The sequence below is a fragment of the Macrobrachium nipponense genome, chromosome 33, assembly GCF_015104395.2.
Source record: "Macrobrachium nipponense isolate FS-2020 chromosome 33, ASM1510439v2, whole genome shotgun sequence".
Classification (NCBI taxonomy): domain Eukaryota; kingdom Metazoa; phylum Arthropoda; class Malacostraca; order Decapoda; family Palaemonidae; genus Macrobrachium; species Macrobrachium nipponense.
Window position 1 is genome coordinate 19,349,897 of NC_087219.1, and position 17,227 is coordinate 19,367,123.

Here is a 17,227-nt window from a genome sequence, read left to right on the forward strand (position 1 = left end):
ACTACTTCAGTCAATTTGGGAGGCTCTGGAGGGTCCTTCTCCATACATATGAACATTGTGATTAGCAGCTGCTGTCGTTCTTTCTTCATGGCGGTAAGGGCTTGATTGTAGGGCTCCAATGCAGTATCAAGAATGTTGGAAAACTAAGGAGCGATCCATGAAAGGATCCCACGTTGCAACAAACTCCTGGATGTCATTGATCATTCTTTTGACTTGGGACAGGTGTTCCAAAGTCAGGCCACCCTCCTCCTGCTTCTGCTCCTGCTCCTCTCCTGAACCTGGAGTATCTTCTTCGCTGGCAGACTTCGTCAGGTCTTCCAAATCCTAGTCTGTCAGGGGGTCAGATTGGGCATCAATGAGGGTGCCGACTTCATCCCTGGTGATATTGTCAAAGCCGTCACCACCAAGAATTTTTGCCTATGGGACTGCGTTATTAATGGCTGAATGCTGGATTTCATGAGGAGAGAAGCCCATATCATTATGGACACAATCTGGCCACAACTTACTTCAGCATGGATTCAGGGTCTCCCTCATGTCCTTCAGCAACCAGTCGATGACAGACTGACACATAGCATTCGTGAATTTATGCCAGTAGGATTTCAGCGTAAATTCAGTCACAGTCCATTGCATCAACAAGGTGCTGGAGGGAGTTCCCAGTGTAGTGTGCCTTGAAAGCACAGATCACCTCCTGGTCCATAGGCTGGAGGAGAGAGGTGGTGTTGGGAGGGAGGAACTCAAGCTGGACTCCCTTGTAAAAAAGATCAAGAGGGTGGCCACCAGCATTGTTCATAATGAGCAAGACCTTGAACTCATGTCCAAATAGGCAAGGTATTACCTAACTTGAGAATGAAGCTTTGATGGAACCAGTACTCTATAAGGACTTTGGTGATTAAGGCTTTGGGATTGTGAATCCAGAACACAGGCAGCAATGCCTTGTTCTTATTTTTGAGTACCCTGGTATTTGCAGTCTTGAAAATGAGGCCTGGTTTCAGCATAAAGCCAGCCACATTCCTGCACATCAAGAGGGTCACCCTGTCCTTTTGTGGCTTGAATCCAGAGGCTTTAGCTTCGTCCTTCATAAGGTACATCCAGGACAGCATCTCATTCCAGAACAGGCCAGTTTTGTCCATATTGAAGAACTGCTCTGGACAGTATGCTTTCTCCTGCAGGATTTTCTTGAAGGTCTCTGGATACTTTGTGGCTTCCTCTTTGTCGGCTAATGCTGCTTCTCCCTGTAGGGAAACAGACTAGGTGGAACCTTTTCTGGAAATGGTTGAACTATCCTTTGCTTGCCAGAAAACCTTGGGAAGCTGGTGATGGTTCCCGGTGTGGCTCTTCTTCCTCATCTTCATCTTCTTCAGGAGCTGGCTCATTAAAGCCCAAGAACTTCAATTCCCCTTCGTCATCACCTTCCTCTGCTTCTACATTGCCACCTTCCTCTTCCTCGCCACCTTCTTTAGCAGTTGATAGCTACTGGTAGAGCTGTTGTGCTTTCTCAAGTGTGATTTTGAAGTCAAGGGCATGTTCTTCTTATGGCAGTCCTTGATCCGATACGTGAGTGCAAATTCTGTTTTAACAATTGCTTTGTCTCTCACGCAGTGAGGCTGATGAAGGAGAGATGCGCGCAATACCCACAATAACATCTTCGCGAGATGGAACTCTGGTTTCAACCAATCAAAGCCAAGTGTACAGCCAATGAGTGACAAGAAAAATGAATGCTGCTCTTGGATTGGCTGCTGTGCAGACGGCAGCCAATAGCGTGTCGAGGATCATTTCATCTAGATACTGCTTTAAGAAGGCCCTCACAGCATCATAAGATTTGCTGTCTGCGGAAAGTTGGCTTGGGTGAAGCATATTTTACGACAAACCAATTATGTTATTGAAATTTTGCTGTGTTTACATAAATTATTACGGAACTGTAATATTTGAAAATTAAGAAATCTTTTTTCATCATAAAACATGTATTTAGTCACGATACCTAGTATATATGCATGAAAATACATACTGCGTACCGCAGACAAAAATGTACATACCCTGCTATTCCCGTTGTATTACGTATTTTAGATTGCTTTGCGTACTAAGAGTATCATCCTAAATCACTTTATGTGCATATGTATCATATTTAGAAATCATCTTAAAACAAAACATTTCATAAAATGTACAGTGTGCACAAAATATCAATGTGCATACTCTACCCACTTGACCCAACGTACAGTTCAATGTTCTTTCTTTTGTGCGTGTTTTGCGTGTGCCTTACAGTACACATACGTACATTACTACGGACTAGAATTATTTTTCAAAATGTCCTCTAAATGTTCTGCTTCTCCTAAGGCTTCTGGCAAAGAACCTAAGCGTCAGAGGCCCTTACAGTTAATGACAAATGAGGAGAAAATAGATGTGGTTGTCATGTTGAGAGAGGGCAGAAGTCACGGAGTAATAGCCCATTGCCACGTGACTGAAAGGTTCTAAAGAAAAATCCGCGAATAGTGCAGTGGAGTTCTAATTATGTTTTTGTCTCTTTATTTGAGGAATGTAAGATTTCTTTTGAGAATTGCAAAGCCCTTAGTTCTCTGTTTGTGGTTTGAACAGTCAAATCCTGAACCAATTTAAAGAGTAGCTTTCCTCACTGTCTTTTGTTTTTAAATACTGGGGTTAGAGTTTTGGGGAGCATGAAGGTACATTTTATGAATTGGAGCATACCTTTGTATCTTGAGGTATCTCCCTCTCCTTATCTTACTTTCTTGAGGAACTTCCGTAATTTCCCTTACGATATTTCTACTTTGACCTGTAGCCTGACTCTTGATATTATGACCTGTAGCCTGACTCTTTAATATTATTTATTTTGAAATCAACAGAATTTTGTAGATAGGATAGTCTCATGTTCATATCATGATTCATTTATGGGTTTATATTTATGTATTTTCCAGGAATTCCCAGACAAGCACGAGTTGCTACGGAATATGATGGGTCTTCTTGGCAATGTAGCTGAAGTCAAGGAATTAAGGCCACGCCTCATGACTCCTGAGCTTATGACTACTTTTGCTGACCTTTTAGACTCAAATTCTGATGGTATCGAGGTAAAGCATATTTTCAATAAATCTTCACATCCTAATTTTACATAATTTTTCATGCTATATTCCAAGTTTAATAGAATTATAAAGCACTCCATGTCTGAAAACACTAGGGAATTGAGGACATAAGTGGTTATTTTTTAGGTAAATTTTCTTGCAAATTCCCAGACAGTTCAAATTTGGAAGATAATGTTGCAGTAAGTTTCATTGTGTTTGTGTGTTCAGGGGTGATTAGGAATGTCATTATTCAATCTTTTACACAATAAGACTAGACTTTTCAAGAAAATTGTTAACGGAAAATCTGTAGTGAATTCAAACAACTTTGTTAAAAGAGTTCCAGAAGTTTATGATTCTTGAAGAGGGATGAATATTATCTCAAGTGTTGGTATTCAAGAGTTTGAATAAAAGATTATTTTGTGAACAATATTGATACCAAAAACAATGGTAAGATGTAGTACTTGAAAAGTGATGTGTTTACACTTGCTGTGATATGGACAATGTGCATGTTATTCCAATGTAAATAAGCTATGGCTGCAAGTACAGCGTTTGTCAGGACTATTATAGTGATACATTTCCTTTATAAATTTTTACCATATCTCAGCAAGAATTTCGTACAGGAATAAATAATTTGACTGTTATTTTGTTTGGGTAACTGCTTTGTATAAATGATTGTATCAATTGAAATAGGTTGCTTTACTTGCAGGTTCTTTATGTGCAGTGGGGTGTAGTTTGGGTTTAACTAAATCATTCTGTTTTACAGGTTAGTTATAATGCAGCCGGGGTTTTATCACACATTGCAAGTGGTGGAGTTGAATCCTGGACTATAAAAAAGCCCACAAGAGCTGAAGTGTTAGAAAGGATGGTTGCAGCTATTGAGAGATGGGATTTGAAGTCCAAGAGAAACATAAATTACAGGTTTGTTGGTGCTCAAGAGGTTTATTTCTGCATTTGGTTAATTTTTAAGAAAATTTGGATGTAATGTACTTGGAAGGATTGTAGAAATGGTTAAGGAGTTACTGCATGAAACTTCCAAGATCAAACTATGACCTGTACATTTAAGTGAAACTTTTAGATTTTTTGAAAAAGATTTATAAACAGGTGGAGTGGTGTTGACCAACCAAGCTGTGGAATTTATCAGCCTTAATTTGGAAAAAATCCATCTTTTTATCAGCCCTAATTTGGAGAAAATCCATCTTTAGTACTCTTATTAATAGTTTGTGGGTTTTGCTATGGATCCTTTTTGTGAGAATATTTTTATCTTTATTTTTCCAAGTAAACTTATTAATTGAATAGTGTCTGATAAGTTTTTTTATGAAAAATTCCAAGGGGCATCAGTTGTCAATCCTGATAATGCATTATTAATCTGTGCATATGATCACTTCGGTCTCCAGATTTGAGAGACTTTTTAGTGTTGCCTTTTAATGTTTTTGTTCCTTTGTCATTGACTTTGAGTTTTCAGTTCACCCTTTTTCTATTTTATTTTCGGTTTTTTCTATGCTATTAAATGAGAAACAATTTCAGTTCTTAGCACCATTGTCTTCAGCAGAATTTTTTTTGCTTAAAGAATGATGTCTGGCACTTTTTTTCCATTTAGGATTACTTGTAGTCCAGTTTTTCTTTGGGTGGCAACAAATTATACCAAGAGAAAGTCTAATGGCAATTTTTCTCCATTTAAGATTATTTGTAACAAATTTTCTTAAGGTTTTATATGATACTGATAACTTTACAGCTCAACTTTTTTGGATAGTTGGTAATTGTTAATTTGATAGCTAGCACCCACTTGGTTTTTCACTAACTATAGGCATTTGCCTTCCCTTACTGGTTATACGGTACCTATCATTGCACAATAATTTCTCTGCATAATTAAAGAGTCAAAATGGGTGCAAAAAACTGTGGAGTACACTGAAGTGAAAAATATTGTGTTCAGGCTATGAAAGGCTACTCGAAAATCCTAGCCTAACATTAGTAACTGGCTCATTGAAATGTTTATTGCTTAGGTTACGATAAGCGGATTCTTGACCTAGGCTTATCTACTGTTAATTAAACCTATTAAAATAAACTATAGTAAACAAGTCAGTCTATTAGAAAACAAGTCAGTCTATTTGATTGGTGGATTCCTAAAGGAGTAGACTAGCTTATGGAAACTGATTAGTACTTTTAGCAAGTCAAGGAACTGTTACTATTATTTCCAGACTGTATACTTGAATCTTCTGAATTTGCAGATTTCAATATTTATAGTTTTTTTCATCTGTAATTAAACTGTAAATTTTTTTGAGTTTTGCAGCCATATGTAAGAGTACACATGAGTCATGTAGGCTACAAATGTAACAAAAAAGTTCAGTAGGCCTTCAATGCATAAGGCCTGCTGCCTAATCTGTAGGAATAACAGGCACATACTGTTCATGAAAGTTCACTTATCGTAGAGTTTCTGTAAGACTAAGAAAAGTTGATGATATACTGCTAGAGTCAGGACCCTGTGTTACTTGCTCAACTCTAGGGACTCCTACAGTCACAGTGGTATGGGCGTCTGTTGGAACTGAGCCATCGTTCATGAATTATGATTCAGTCTATTATAAGTTGTGGGTTGACAATGAAACAGATGTAATTTTTTAAATAACAAACTAATTTTTTTGTCTACAAACCCACTACTGTACTTAAGCACCTTCTGCTCATCCCCACTTTTCTTGCAGTCTTCCACGTCACACATAAGTGACACCTAATTGTTGGTTCATCTGAAGAATGGTTGGCATGTGTCAACCTACCTGTGTGCACATGCTTGTTTGCTACCATTTTTACTATGGAGGAAATACATCTGGGAAAGTTTTTTTGTCCACAGATCCATAGTAGTAATATAAGTAGATTTGTATAAAAAAATTTACTTTGAAATAAAAATTACTTCTATGGTGTTAATACATTTGCAGTTGATATCATGTTCTATTTAAGTTTATAAGGTGTAGTTACATTTCAAAGGTTTCTAGATGTATTTTTCATATATTAAATCAGATTTAATTGCATGTAACATATTCTTTGTAAATTAGTCCAATCTATGTTTGTAAGTTGAATAGCTTATTTGAAAAATATAGTAGTAATTTTTAGTATCTCTAAAATAATGTTTTGTTGTTTCTTTAGATCCTTTGAGCCAATCCTGAGGCTTCTGGAAGTGTACCATACACCACAGTGTCAACATTGGGCAGCTTGGGCGCTTGCAAATCTTACAAGAGTCTATCGTAAGTGTTGTGCAATATTAATTTTAACAGGGAATATGTCTCTAGTGGTGGTACACTCAATTCACAACCAAGTCAGTTCATGTTCAACACCAGGACAAGGAAGGAATCATTTAGATACGTACAGTGGACCCTCGCTTATTTGCAGTTCAGCAACTGCAGATTCGGTTGTTCGCAGATGTTTTGGTGACTGTTTTTAACCCTTAAACGCCTATTGGGCGTATTTTACGTCAAGATAATTGTCTGTCGGGTGCCGATTGGACGTATTTTACGTCGACATAGAAAAGTTTTTTAAAAAATTCGAGGAAAAATACTTATAGGCCTACCAGCCAAAAACTTTTGAATCACGCGCCGTGGGGGATGCTGGGATTTCACGGATCAAAATGTTTTGTTTACAATCATTACACTGGCCACAAGCGCAAATTTCTTTCTTATCGCACTAAAAAGTATCAGTGACACATCTCGGAAATTATTTCGTCACTTTGACATAATTTTTGCACCATTTTAAAGTAGCCGTTACATGGAGTATTATATATGAAAATGTGTGCAATTTCATGTAGAATACAACAAAAAAATACTCATGATTGTAGCTTTTATCAGTTTTGAAATATTTTCATATAAATAACGATAAGTGCCAAAATTTCAACCTTCGGTCAACTTTGACTCTAAACGAAATGGTCGAAAAACGCAATTGTAAGCTAAAACTCTTATATTTTAGTAATATTCAATCATTTACCTTCATTTTGCAATAAATAGGAAGTCTCTAGCACAATATTTTGATTTATGGTGAATTTATGAAAAAAAAAACTTTTTCCTTACGTCCGCGCGGTAACTCTTCCGAAAAAATCATATGTGCGATTGTCATAATGTTTGCACCATTTTAAAGTAGCCGTTACATAAAGTTTATATATGAAAATGTGCGCAATTTTATGTAGAATACAACGAAAAATAATTGAAGGTTGTAGCTTTTCTCATTTTCAAAATATTTGCATACAAATTACGATAAATAGAAAAAAACCACGTTCGGTCAAATTTGACTCTACCGAAATGGTAAAAAAACGCAATTGTAAGCTAAACTCTTACAGTCTAGTAATATTCAGTCATTTACCTTCATTTTGAAACAAATTGGAAGTCTCTAGCACAATATTTAGATTTATGGTGAATTTAAAAAAAAACTTTCCTTCCCTCCGCGCGCGGATTCTCTGCCGCAAATCTCCGAAATGCGTATGTCATATTCTCGGAATATTTGCTCCATTTCATATTAGGCGTTTCATAGAGTTTTATATATGAAAATGTGTGCAATTTCATGTAGAATACAACAAAAAGTAATTGAAGGTTGTAGCTTTTCTCCTTTTTGAAATATTTGCATATAAAAAAAATTATAAAAAAAATTCGACATTTGGTCAACTTTAACTCGTCCGAAATGGTCAAAAACTGCAATTGTAAGCTAAAAATCTTACAGTATAGTAATATTCAATCATTTATCTTCATTTTGAAGCAAATTGGAAGTCTCTAGAACAATATTTAGATTTATGGTGAATTAAAAAAAAAAAAATGTTACGTTCGCGCGTTACGAATTCATGCATCATTTTGTGATAATATTTTCTCTGTGTTGCTTTGATAATTTTACAATGTGTTATATACCAAAATGATTCCAATTTAGTGTACAATACAAAAAAAGAAAATTAACTCTTTAGCTTTAACTGTTTTGCTCACAGCGTGATTTGAATACAATTATATATGAAATTTTGTTTTTGCGCTATCATATATCGCATTATTTATATATGATAATGATATTTTTTTCATTTCTGATGGTTGCATACTAAACTTCAGGCAATGACAAAAATAGGAGCCAAAAATGAACTCTTAATCTTGAAAACTACGCACGCTGTGATTTTTTGAAAAAAATATTTTTCCTGCTTCGGTGCTCACTCTGAGACCCCCTAGGCATACAGGAGACAATTTTTATTATACCCCTTAAGCGTTTAAGGGTTAATAGATCATGGAAAATTCTGTAATTTGCAGGCTTTATCATAAAAAATGTAGGCACGAAAAAAACAGAAATAGGCAGTTTTAAGCAATTTTAGAGGGGCTCCAATGTATCACAAATTTTCAGTAATCACGAGTGGTTGTGGTACCTAACCCCAGCAAACAGGGGGGTCCACTGTATTTTTAGAAACTCAGCCTTTAACTAGCTGCCCGATTTCATTTAAGATAGTTTTTCAGTCATAGTTTCTCATGCTCTCTGAGGAATTGTGATTGTTCTTGAATGTTCAGTTGTACAACTTATGGAGATACTGTTTGTAATGAAATCTAATAGACAAACATTCAAACAAAAAATAGACATGTATCATATGTGAATTATCCCGTTTTATGCATTTTTCTCCCTTCCTGTTCATCGCTGAGTATTGTAAACTGAGGAAATGATGGCAATAAAATTACCCAGGCAACTAAATAAATATTTACAGTGCTTACAAAGAAGAATACTATATTCTAATGCATAGTGATTTTTTTTGCTATATGAACCTTCTGTAGGGGGGTTACAGTTTACAACGTCCCTTGAACAGGACACTACAAATGTTCTAGAAATAGTTTGCAGTCCCATATTGTATACCTCAAAATTGCTCAATTTTCCATCTCGTTTATGCATGCATCCTAGGAGTTAGCCATAAAAAGCAAGGAATTAGTCAGAGGTCTGATTAAAATGCAGTTCCATAATAATTACTGTTTCATAATGATGATAATTATCAGTGTGCATTACTATAAGTTAGATTTTATAAAGTGGATCTCTTTACATTTCCTTCTTTACAGCTGATAAATATTGTTCATTAGTGGAAGAGGAGGGTGGCATCCAATTGCTGGAGGCCCTCTTGCAGTCGTCAAAACCCTACAAGAGAATCCAGAGCTTAGCAAGGATTGTTATTTACCAGTGCCAATACTATAAGGTAATATAGAAATTTTTAAACAGTACTTTATTATTATTAGTTTATCCAGACCTCTGATCCTGATAGAGGCTCCTCTGGTGCTTGATGTTCTTATGGTTTTGCATTTCAGTTTTCATTTTTGTGGGGGGATATTATTTTTTTCAAATTACACAGTAAGCAGTACTAAAGTTTTTAGGCATGTCCCATTGTGCCCAAGCTTATTTTTTTATGTTTCTTTAGGTCTTTTCCCACTTGGCTGTCCAACTTCTGTAACCACGTTTTGCTGTAATTTTCACCTCCCAGTTAAATTATTTTTGTATAATTAGTGATGATGGCAATAGATATTCCTCTATCAACTTAATCCTCATCCAGTGTTATTTCCTGTTCCCCAGTTATTAAAACTTTGTTCTTTTTTAAATAAAATTTTCTCTTTTGGTAAAGAACTGTAAGCCTTTTGAGGGTGACATTTTCCATATTACTTGCTGGGCCCTCTTGTGAGTGTATATTTACTGTTGAGATTTTAAGTTTGTCTGCATGGAGATGTTTATTTTTCATTCTCATTATCTTTGTTTTTATATCAAATATTTACTTATGGGTTAGGTATGAAATGAATTCATTACACCTATTTGTGTCATGTTTTAGCTTGTTACTCAGAGTAAATTGTCTTTTATAACCTACTTTTATCTTGGGCTCTTTCTGCCAGTCCAATGGTCCAGGTTTTCATTTTTTTCTCTCTCTCTCTCTCTCTCTCTCTCTCTCTCTCTCTCTCTCTCTCTCTCTCTCTCTCTCTCTCTCTCTCTTTCCACACAATTATTGGACTTACCCATCTTTGTAACATTTCTAAGTAAAATGTTAAGTGCAAAAAGATTTCTATTTTTTATGGAGACCAGCTAGTGAATAGTTACTGAATAGTTTTCTTTTAGTTACATATCTTGGGCTTTGTTTCAGGACAATGGATCACTAGACGACATGGAACTTGACACAGATTGTTAGCGCAGTACTTACACAGCTCGACCAAAGGATTTAAGTTTATAAGTAATTAGTGAATTTTGTCGGTTGGGATTTGTGAGTAAGTCTCTTGTATTTATTTTATGAATTGCTGTGGATTTATATTACCATTTCTTCTTCTTTACTCAAGTTAATTCATTTTCATCTTGGATGTAGTCTTTTCTGTGAGGAAAAATGGATTCTATTTCAGTCTATTTTAACTGTTACCTCAGTGTCATTGCTCCAAGTTATCACCCCCACTTGTTGTTATAAGGTAAGGGTCAGTTCTCTTTTGTAATGTTTTGATAATCTCTACCAGCTTAAAGAAAGATGTGATAATTGCGCAAAATTCTGCAAGTTCAAAAAGTTATGCAAAACTTTTGTCATCTCTAAAAAGAGTGTTTATACATTGAAGTATCCTGGAGCATTTTAGTTGGTCTAAGAGTAGCATTCTGTTCTGGGAGAGTATTGGATATGCATATGTGAAGAGCATTCAGATGTTTGGATCATGTTAACTGTGTGTTGCGTTTTTGTTTTGCTAGAGCTCCACCCATATTCTATTTATAGGTTTGTTATTTCTTTTGAGTGGGAAAAAATGTCTAGAGTTGTTCTTGTGATTGTAAGCATGACCTTATGTATGCTTTCAATGAGGAAGTTATCCAATTTGAGTTTGCAGCTGAGGGAAAATATAATGCTGGAACTGAAATCATGCTCTCTAGCTCTTAACCTTAACGCACCACTTTTGAGCAGTTTGTAGAGTGCGGTATAGGCTTCTGTACCAAGTGTGACTGCTTCAATTATATACAAATTATAAAGAAAGAATTTTGGAAATTGCCTTTTTATTATGACTATATATTCCTACCCTTATCAGTGCAGTATATATTGTAACACATCTCCATAAATATGATCCAATGTCATGTTTTTTTCCTGCTAATATTATCAGAGACCAGCTTCTGTAAACACAAGCTAATTAGAGCAAGCATACAGTTTAATGCCTCTTTGATCCCTTGTACCATATTTGCTCGGAAAGAAGTGCCATTCACTTGTCTGCATCTTGTACAACAATCTTGTACAACAATCGCTTAAACTTATGATGTCATACATGAACTCCAGATGGAAACTTTTCTTTATACCTTTTAACATTGAATTATAGATTTCACTGATACTTTGACCTTTTTTACCACTGGATTCTTTGTATCAGTAATTTGGTTGCTTAGTGAATTTGCCTAAGTTTCATCCATACATATTTGAGGGTTTTGAATAACTTTAGCTTAAAGCCAGCCATTCTAGACAGTGGAAAACCATGTATAAGAAATTGGTTAGTGTTTGTAAGTTCAGAGATGCACATTACTGCACCACATTGTGTAAAGTGTAACAGATTGACAGTTGTGTTACTGGAAAATGTATGATGTTTCGCAGTCACAAAGACCTCGTGTTTTACATGACATAGTTAAGTTGTTGATATTCTACAAGGTATGCCCAGGAGAAGAAATCCTATGCCAATATCATGGGGGAGGGATAGGAAGAAGAGTTGAATTTTTATATGATGGATTTGTAATGTCAATTTACAAATATATGTAACAGAATGATTTTGACTTGTTTAATGAAGTCTTTCTGTTTTTAATTTAGGTAGCAGTTTCTGAGATAGTTATCACCTTTTATAGTACTAGAAGTGCATTTTTTGTTTGTGATATTCAGAAATGAAGACGTAATTTACTTGTTTTAGTCCTCCCCCTTTTAAATGAGTTTAGTTTACCCTTTGAAAAACTTTAAATATTGTATAGCACTCTACAGAACAGTAATATACAAATATAGGAGCAAAGAAATGTTCTCAGTATATTTCTCAGTACTTGACAATATTAATTTCATACAAAATGTAATATATGTATGTGTGAGTGTGTGGTATTTACTTTATGAAAAGGTTTTTATAATGTTACACTGCTACTCTACAGCTTTTATATATATTTTTTTTTATGAATACAGGTTTGGACTGCTTAACATCTATTTGTATATGTCTATTGTCCCAGACATTTACACTATAATTTAAAATTCTTGATCAGCTAACTGCTTTCCAGTATCTTCCACAAGTAAAAGTGTTATGAGGTAACAATAATTATTGGTGATAGCCCAGGCCCACAGCGTTTCTTAAGCCAAACATATGGAAGACAGACAGTTGTCCTACAAGCATAGTTTTCTAATTTACAAAGCAGATATTACCATTTGTTAAAAGCCAAACCACAGGTTGCAAAGAATGCCCCCTAAAATTGCCCATGTTACAAAGCAAGCAGCCAGTGTTTATCAAAGTCTAAATTAAAAATAAAAACATGGTATGTAGATGAATACTACTATGTAGTTCATAGTTCTGGAGAGCATTATTAAACTTGTATTTTCCATTCCCTCACATGTTGGTTCCAATAAAAGCTGCAGTAAAAATTTAAGATCCATAAAAAAGAAATCAAATTGAGCCAGTTTCATTGAATCTGAACAATGATATTATTAATAAGATTTTAGGTGTTATTGTAAAACACTGTTTTAATTTAAAACATGTTTTGTAGTCTAGTATCAGCAGTTAACATCCATTGTATTACATACACAAAAGAGAAGTAGGCTTGCTCTCTTTCAGAAACTTAAAGAACAGATGTAGGCATTCTCTCTGTCTTGATGTGAATCATAAACATGTTGCTATGATAGCAACATGCAACAGAAAATATATTGATTTTATTCAGCGTTACTCATATCACTTGATAAGTAATTATTTTCAGTCTTTAAAATTTGTAAAAGAGCATTAAGTTGTTACTTGTATATTGTGTACATAAACACAAGCTCAAAATGAGTGTCTCTTTCTGTGGATGGAAAGTAGATTTGGAAGCATTTGACAAAATTGACAGCTACAAAACATCAAGGTAAACCAAGGGATGAATGGCCTAACGTGTACCAGACCAGCTCACCATTTTAACACCAGTGTGAATAATTAAATTGAATGTTGTATATTCTAAATTTATAATTGAATAAAAGGTGTACTGAGATGATTTATTCTTTCAGTACATTCCAATAAATAAGACTTACTTGGCTGAATCAGCTGATCAGATATAAATGAAGGATCTATGCCTGCTGTAAACCTTTAATGAGCTTTTTCCTTTTTATTTCAAATGTATAGTGTATATAATTTTTTGCGGGGGGCAATGTATTGTTAGTGCATTCAAGTGTTTTAAAAGTTTATTTCATTCTGTAACTTATTTTATATGATACAAATATTTGCATGCCATAAGGATAATATGTATTGAACATCAATTTTTGTTTTATTGGTAAAAGTAGGATGACATGTTTACTATTTCTTACGAGAAAATAAAATTTTGAACACTATAAAGTCACTTAAAACATGAAAATTTTGTATGATTATCAACAAAAGTGTGGATTTTCTTCTTTTGTTTTCATGATTTTATTACTCTTTATGTTTGGGTGCAGATTTACGTAAGTCACTCATTTTTTCACAAAATAAATTTACGACATCTTTCATAATATGATAGCATAAAGAATTGCATTTTCTGGGCTCAGCTCGTGTCGGCCTATGAAAGGATCCTTAATATCATTCTTTCTAGGTAAAATTAATCTAAAATTACCAGAGAAAAACAAAATTAAGAAAATGTCAGTAAAACTGACTCGCTCACTCTTTAAAAGAAGTGTCGGTATGAGAATAGGGGCGAGTGGGAACACTACCACGAGACATTCACCAATTAGACCTTCCAATCAAAATCCCCACTAGAGAGAGCTGATACCAACGGGCGATGCGGCCGCTACTACTACTACTAGGGGACGCCACGGACAGCAGCGCCCCTAGCGGTCATCCTTAATTATTAGCGCTAAGCGTCGTACGCATTTTCTTGCTTGTGTACTATTTTCTGGATTTACCTCATTCTCCATTATGGAACGTGCTGCCATCGCAACGGCTAAGTTAAGTGCCTCATAAGTAGTGTTTTACCGTATTTTAGTCTTCCAGGAACCAGTATTTTCCTTCTAATAGGTCATATACGGTTTTCCGGTCGACTCGTGGCGGCGCCATGCTGCCTCATTAAGAATTCCCGGTCTTCCATACTGGGACTTCTTATACTTATGGGCTTACTATATCACGTTCATCGTTTTTTTTTTTACATCGCCTTTTTAGCTAGGTTAGCCCATTTACCAATTCTCTTAGTTTGGTATTTAGGGCTATTCTGTGTTTCTGGCCCAGCATCCCGGCTCTTGCTCTTCATCGGCTATCGCTGGCTCCGAGTAGGCTTCTGTTCCTCGGAACAGTTTGCCTCCTCCTGGGCCTCTTTCTTTTTCTTCTACTAAAAGTGCTTTTCTTTTCCATCTTTACGATGTAATTTTAGTTCTATTTAGGGGTGTTTTAGGCTAGCCTAGGTGCATTTTTTGTCCCATGTATTGGTACAGCCTGGTTCACGTGGCCCTTCCACGGTTGTGTTGCTATCACGGCTTCGGCCACTTGCGATCACGTGTTCCATCGACCTTACCCTTAACCCTTTCCCCTTCCCTCCCTACCAGGTATAGGGAGGGGTCTGGGGGGACCCCTTGGTTGCCATGACAACCTCAGTTGCCTTCCTCCCTCCTTCTCTGAGGAGGCCAGGGGTTCTCCCCAGCTGGGGTATAGGGCGACCACTTGTTTCGGGTACCGGGTCACCGAGCGGGTAGTTGTTGGGACGGGGAGGAGTAGGCCACCCCCCCCCTCTCTCTCTCCCGCCGTGTTACGCCGAGAACCCTCCCCCCCCCCCCAGTTGCTCAGCCCACCTTTCCCCCACTATAACGAACGGAGCCTTCCGCCGCAGCCGGGGCACCTTTGGTTATAGCTTGCTGGCTCCGCCAGCGGGCGGGGTGGTCACTACTAGTGGTCTATTGCTTGCCTACTATATCCTTCCCTTTTTTCCCCGCTACCGGAAGGGAGCTTGCTTCTTACCCGGGCACTCTTCTAGTAGACGGGGGGGAAAGGTTTGATATTTATTTCGTTATTTTTAAGGATATACCCTAATTTTACGATGAATTCCTAGATTTATAATTATATGTATACCATCACCGCCACACCTGGTTGGATTCTATCTCTTGTCTCCGGCGTAGCCTTGGACAAACTCCAACCATCTTGCTACCACACGTATTATGGCGGGGCTCTGGTTTAATCTAACTTTCTCGCTCCGGCACCAGCGGAGCAATTGTTAGGCTGTAAGTGTTCTCCTGATACTTATGTATCTTTCCACTTACAGGCTACCAACTGTCAGGTCCTTGGGTGCAATGCGACGTTATACGACCCCTGCGCCCACGATGAGTGCAGGTCTCACGCCCCGTGTGCCACGCCTTACAACGACATGATCGTCTGGCACCCGGAAGCCTGCGCCATCTGTTACGACCTGGTCAGTCAGCTGGTGGAGGGGGTAAGTCGATTATAGACTTTTTTATCGTATTACTAACAACACTTAGTCATAAGCTTGTTAATCACGCTCCGCCATTAGAAGCTTCATTTCGCCTTCTCTTTCAGGCTGCCGGTGTGAGGGAAGTCGCCCTAGCAACCCTGAAAGCTTGGGTGGGCGGCTTCGGGAAGAACGCCGCCAAAGGCCAGCCTTACATCTTGGACAAGAAGCTGGCCGTTCAGATCTTCACCGGTGGCAAGTCAACAGGGTATGTTGACCCCATATCTGCAGCCCCTCTCATAGCCTCATCCAGCAAGAGATGCAGCAGTCTTTCGGGGCCCGTGGCCACGCAGGAGACGGTCCCGGACGTCGCAACCTTGGACCTTAATATTGAGCCTATGGCGGTAGGTGCTGAGGATTTGTTAGTTGAGGTAGGTGTGTCGGGTGCCCAAGGTCTTTCCTTGGGCGCTCCTGGATCTTCTCCTGTCCCTTCTTCTACTGCTTCTTTCCAAGGCTTTTTGGGATCTGAGATCCCTACCCGCTCTCCCGCTCTCTCTCTACCCCCAAAGGTGAAGGGACAGAGAGAACCGAAGACCCTTGTTAAGACGACTTCTAAAAAGTCGTTGTCGTCTTCTTCAGCTAAGAAGTCTTCGACTTCCTATGCTGACGCGGTGAAGGCTAAGCCGAGCTCTTCCTATTCAAAGAGCTCTAGAAGCAAGGCTTCTAAGGAGAAGGCTCGCGCTCCCGCTGAGCCAATGCCTTCTCCGGCCTCCACCGCATCCACTCCGGCAACGCCGGTTGGAGTAGCGGGACCTAGCACCTTTGATCCCACTGCTTTCTCAGCAGTGGTGATGCAACAGGTGGAGGAAGATGGTTGGCTCACAGGTCTCCGCCCTCGGAACCAAGTTCGAACAGACCTGTTCGCACAACTGTCGAGCACTTTGTCTCAGTCGGGCCAGTCCATCCAAGATCTCTCTAACAGAGTTAGAGAGAACGAGGACCGAGTAGCTGGGCTTGCTCAGGCTCCTCATCCAGTCTCCCCAGTAGCAAGTGCTGGTATTCTCCAGCTACCACCTTATGAGTCGCTACCAGCCTTCTCCATGGAGAACCCATGGAGAGTGGCCGCTTACGCTCCATTCAAGGACGGTATGATCTCTGTCCCGGAGTGTGGAACTCGAAGGATTGAGGACTTCGAGTTTTATCCTCCGGGATTGACGCAGCCTTTCATTGGTTATGCTAGGCTGACCGTAGCGGCACTCACTAGGGAGGACAAGATCTCCAGGGAGAACGTTCTCTATAGTAGAGATCACGCTCAACGCGAATGGGTTCACTGCCTTGAGGACTGGGAGTGTACCAACACTAAGCTCCAGGCTTTCAAGAGTCCTTTTACTATTTTTGCGACGGAGGAGGAGGCTCTCTTCCGTTCGCTACAAAAATAGTGGAAGCGACTCTTCAGGCAGTCCTCAAGGATGAGCCCATGCCACAGCTGAGGGAAGCAGAGTCTACTTCTCCGCTCTTCCCAGCTTTCGGAGAATTGTGGGAGAACTTGCCTGCCACTTTCACGCTTGGTAAGCTCAAAACCGGACTGTGCTATGGACCAGTTTGGCGAAAAGCTCCCAAGGCTG

General features: G+C 38.2%; 1 protein-coding gene across 2 annotated transcripts in view; it reads left to right on the top strand.

Annotated features, from left to right (window-relative positions):
* LOC135202996 (protein zer-1 homolog) overlaps positions 1 to 11,037 on the top strand; it is a 118,603-nt gene extending 107,566 nt beyond the window's left edge. For both annotated transcript variants that reach the window (XM_064232541.1, XM_064232542.1), the window contains exons 9-13: positions 2,928 to 3,077; positions 3,832 to 3,986; positions 6,201 to 6,298; positions 9,107 to 9,240; positions 10,168 to 11,037. In XM_064232541.1, coding sequence (XP_064088611.1) covers positions 2,928 to 3,077; positions 3,832 to 3,986; positions 6,201 to 6,298; positions 9,107 to 9,240; positions 10,168 to 10,212 — 582 coding nt within the window. In that variant the 3' untranslated portion in view covers positions 10,213 to 11,037. The remainder of the gene's footprint in view (positions 1 to 2,927; positions 3,078 to 3,831; positions 3,987 to 6,200; positions 6,299 to 9,106; positions 9,241 to 10,167) is intronic.
* The last annotated feature ends 6,190 nt before the right edge of the window (positions 11,038 to 17,227 follow it).